The 4,683-nt window shown below is 38.5% G+C and overlaps 1 protein-coding gene across 1 annotated transcript; it reads right to left on the bottom strand.

The window, feature by feature from the left end:
- Positions 1 to 663: 663 nt before the first annotated feature.
- Positions 664 to 3,782, bottom strand: LOC106610823 (trypsin). Its single transcript, XM_082955644.1, has 5 exons — positions 3,665 to 3,782; positions 3,351 to 3,543; positions 1,370 to 1,605; positions 1,155 to 1,294; positions 664 to 871 (listed from the first exon to the last, which is right to left on the bottom strand). The coding sequence occupies exons 1-5, from the start codon at positions 3,702 to 3,704 to the stop codon at positions 716 to 718; spliced, it is 765 nt and encodes a 254-aa protein (XP_082811770.1). The 5' UTR covers positions 3,705 to 3,782; the 3' UTR covers positions 664 to 715.
- Positions 3,783 to 4,683: the final 901 nt, after the last annotated feature.

Here is a 4,683-nt window from a genome sequence, read left to right as displayed (position 1 = left end):
GGAGGATGGCATTGGCGTTTCTCTACAGGTAGGGTGAGTCAACATGTTTTTTCTACTTGCACAAACGCCACACACCCACAGAAATCCCAATCACGCATTAACAACCACATCATATTTAGCTTACGTTGATTGTAATAAATCGTTTTTGGTATCTTTTAGTTGTCACTGTATTAGACTAAGCAGAGGTGATTTGATGTTGTTGAAATGTTGAAGTTGATGGTGCTGGAACAGTGGAGGCAGCTCCTGTTTTCTTTGCGACTTGCAGTAACTCTCCGTGGTTCCAAATCAATAGTTGTTTAGTGAAAATGTTGGAAACATTAACTTGCTTGACCATGCTGTAGGTCATGTAACCGTTTGTTACATGCAATATGCTTTGTGGACTTCCCCAGACAGAGGTTGCTCTCCGGTTTTGTGATGAAACAAAGGTGTGGTTGAATTTATTCTGACACTGTGTCTTCTTATTGTCTCGGCCTTTGGCTTATATATCACGGTCGGAAGGCATATGAACTAACAGGTTATAGAGCAAACACAATTATCACAACACATAGGATGGAATATTACTTTTTTTAACCCACGCACCGCTACTGGCTTTCTGCCGAAACACTACAATCCTGCTAGACCGTGTACATACAAAGAGGCAAAGAATATTCCAGGACTCACTCATTCTTAAGGAGATCTGAGAACACCTTTTAATTGGAGTACATCATTTGTTTACTCAATTATTATCTTTATTGATTTCTCCTATTATCCATTCTCGGTACTTGCAAACATCCATGAAGTTGATTGGAACTTTACACTCTGTTTTACTACCCCGTGAGGTCACACCATACAGGAGGCCATCTTTGTTCATCAGACTTCCTCCAGAGTCCCCCTGTGTGAGGTACAGAAGAATAAACACAAATATTGTATATTTAATGCAATGGGCCTACATTAAGAAGTACAACAAATAGTTTGTATGCCAACAGCACTAATCACATTCAGTAATCAACTCTTCATTTCATAAAGTAATGATAAAAGCTTATGAAGGTTGTTCGATTGACTTTTACTGTAAATATAATTTGATAAGCTAGTCACCCACCACTGTTATTTTTGGGGCAGAAATTATATGTAACTAGGCAGGGAATTGTAAGCGTGTGAATTGAAATCAGTCTTACATGGCAGGCGTCTATCTTCCCTAGACCTGCTGCGCAGAATCGCATTTGAATTTTGGTTTGAGCATCTGTTGTGGTGCCACAGTCAGTGACTTGGAGGTCTCCTGATTTTGAACACTGTAGTTTCTCTGGCTTTGTGCCATCTGTGGAGTTAGAGAAAATGATATAATACCTGCAAATAGGTTCTTGTGCATCACTCAACTCTGTGTGTAATTCACCTTCTGTGTAACTCCAGCCTGCAATTCTCACATTCTCCTTCAACTCAGGTGTCTTGCATGTAGAAGGAGGAAGGTGAATGGTAGTGAACTGAGTGTATGCCATAGGCAGCTTCAGCAGCATGATGTCATGAGTGACTTGTCTGTCTATATAACGGCGTATGTTTTCATCAGGAATCTGGACCTCTTCTGGTAAAGGTGTTCCACCTGGATGTGCACCCAGTATCGCTGTTATAGTACTAAAGGGAATACGTATAAAGAGACAGTTTGTGTATCACTGTTACCTTGGGTTATAAAAGATCAGTTAGAGTTTCTCAATCATGCACAAGCATTTTTTGGAACAATGTTGCCCATTTTCAAACAGACACAGAAATCTGTAGCCTTTTGCAAAACAGTAAATGTATATTTAAAATGTAGTTGCCTTCTCAAAAAGCAAATACATCATCAAAACTATTCTGCCAAAATTGCAAATACATTCATCCAAAGAACATGACTGCCTGCAAAAAGATTATCACAACCATATATACCTTTTGCCTCAAGTTGCCTCACATTTAATCAATAGATTTTATTTGCAGTCACTAAATCTTGATCAAAATACAACTATAAAAGATGCAGAATTATGGGCAAATACTCACCTTTTATGCATATTTTACCAAACAATTTCATACACATCAAATTATATATCTTTCCTGATAAAAAATAACATGGAAAATAAGTACATTGTGTGCAGCATTCATTCATTGGTATGATCACAATCCAATGTATTCAATACGTAGGCTACTCTGCTGACAGGTTTGTAGACTTTCCACCACCAAGCAGAAAGCCAAACCCCAGTAGAAATAAGGACAGGTGAGTACAGTGGAGAACTGCTGATATGAATGGATAGGCCTCAACCATCACCAAAGCAAAGCTCGTAATGGAAGGTCACAATGAAGAAGATGATGAGTTACAGTTTCTCAATTGCGTACAAGCATTTCTTGGAACAATGTTGATTTTCAAAACCGTGTTCTAAAGACACATAACTCTGTGGTCTTTTGCAAAACAATAAACACATTTTTAAAATGTAGGTGCTTTCTCAAAACATAAATATATTCATCAAAAGATGCAGCATTATAGGAAATTAGAAATGACTCTCCTTTTAAGCTTATTTCACCAAACAATTGAATACACATGAAAATAAATATAATTCCTGATCAAAAAGAAAATGGAAAAAAGGCACATTGTGTGCAGGATTCATTCATCAGTATCATCGCAATCCAATTCCATTACATGTATTCAGTACAAAGTCTGCTCATAGGTTTGAAGACTTTCTATCTGCAAGCTGAAACACAATCCAATATAGAAATAAGGAAAGGTGAATACACTGGAAGAACACAACTGGTATGAATGTAGGTCTCAATCCACACTAAAGCAAAGCTCTGTAATGGATGGTCACAATGTTGGAGAGGATGACAACTAAGTTCCCAAAGTTACTTAGAAGTAGAAGTAACCCAACTTCATTTTCTGCATGTCCACAATATTGTAAAAAATCATAATACTTTGACAGTCCTCGTTGCCTAGCTCGTTCCCTATATTGTACCTGATGTCACACTGATAGAGCCATTTCAAATGTTGTGCACCAGTATTTACTGACTGTCGGAAACAGTGAACACATCTGTAACCGATTCTCTTCTGATGAAAAGCAATCTGTTCATATTCTGGGAACAAAACACTTTACAGGGAATTTTGTATTCATTTATGACATATTTTTTTTTTAAAGGGGTCTGACGAATTCTATCAAGGTACAAATGCAATAAATAATCAGATATTCTGCAAATGTATGTCACGCTTTTAATTATTGTTGTTCTGAAATAGGGCCGTTCCAAAAACCGCTTTTATGCGATTGAGAAAAACAAATGAATTAAATGACATAATTAACCCATATCACCCTATGCCAATATAAAACATTAATCTTCCTGTAGGTCACATTTAGCATTCACTTTACCTCCCAAAGCTAGTGCAGTGCTCAGCTGTAAGGATCCATTTCTCATGAATGAGAGAGCCACCACATTCTTGTGTCTCCATTTTTCCTAAAGCTATCAATCTCGTGGCCTTGAGTTTCACATAGTGCTTAGCATAATTGTCATCGCAAGGTTCCCCTCCAAGCATTCTCTTGTGAGAATCCCCCGAAGTAATGCCTGGGAGAGAAGAAGAGAATGGAAGGAGGGGTAAAGAATGTACAGTATGTGGTGGAAAGGCAAAGGTTCTTTGACATACAACTACAATAATGCAAAACATTTCAAATAAGTAAATCCTTACCAGCCAAGAGTAAAATGAACAGGAAAATGCAACCCCTCATAATGACTTGTCGTCCTGATGGCACTCTTCTTCCTTTTTGTTCCTTTTACTCCTTGCAACCTCAACAGTTATTCAAAACATATCTCGCCTTCAAATCACACACTGACCAATGAGCTTTAAGTATTTTAATCAATTCAACTCTATTGGCTGCTTATTTTGTGTAAGTACATCAGCTCATTTGAAATCTGATGTAAGTAAGTATATTTGCATTATATTTGAGTACAACTTCAGATATGAAGTTATGTCTTTTTCCATATGAGTATGGGTTGAGTGGCTCAAAAGGATCCCAAGGCATGAATATAATGTAGCGAATCATTGTAAATAAAAATATTTCTTGATGTAATTGGAAAGTTGTAGCCTACAGCAACTTCAACTTAAATTCTGAATAACAAACTGTAAGCACTTTACATTACAGCACGGAATAAAGTGGTAATAACATGGTAATAATATGGTAAAATGTTATAGTTACTCACCATGAGGACATTATTTTTGCCCAGATACCCCTTCATGTCTGTTATTATAGTATTATTTTTTTCAGTGTAATACGAGGATGGAAAGGAAATCCCTGTTACCATTACTGTTCTCCAGTGGCGTGGTGGCTGGCTGTTACCATTACTGTTCTCCAGTGGCGTGGTGGATGGCTGTTACCATTACTGTTCTCCAGTGGCGTGGTGGCTGGCTGTTACCATTACTGTTCTCCAGTGGCGTGGTGGCTAGCTGTTACCATTACTGTTCTCCAGTGGCGTGGTGGCTGGCTGTTACCATTACTGTTCTCCAGTGGCGTGGCGGCTGGCTGTTACCATTACTGTTCTCCAGTGGCGTGGTGGCTGGCTGTTACCATTACTGTTCTCCAGTGGCGTGGTGGCTGGCTGTTACCATTACTGTTCTCCAGTGGCGTGTCGGCTGGCTGAGCCTGATAAGAGAGAGACGGTTGATGAATGGGTTATCCCTTTACATTGTCTGGTGATTTGGTAATGCCA

This window comes from Salmo salar, chromosome 09 (assembly GCF_965601325.2).
Source record: "Salmo salar chromosome 09, fSalSal1, whole genome shotgun sequence".
NCBI classification, from domain to species: domain Eukaryota; kingdom Metazoa; phylum Chordata; class Actinopteri; order Salmoniformes; family Salmonidae; genus Salmo; species Salmo salar.
Note: the sequence above shows the minus strand (reverse complement) of the source record. Positions and strands in the feature narration are given on the sequence as shown.

Coding starts and splice junctions, on each gene's coding strand:
- LOC106610823 (XM_082955644.1), bottom strand. CDS start 3,704: ATGAGGGGTTGCATTTTCCTGTTCATTTTACTCTTGGCTG. Junction 1,606..3,350: donor CACTGCACTAGCTTTGGGAG/GTAAAGTGAATG, acceptor TATTCCCTTTAG/TACTATAACAGCGATACTGG. Junction 1,295..1,369: donor AGGCTGGAGTTACACAGAAG/GTGAATTACACA, acceptor CTAACTCCACAG/ATGGCACAAAGCCAGAGAAA.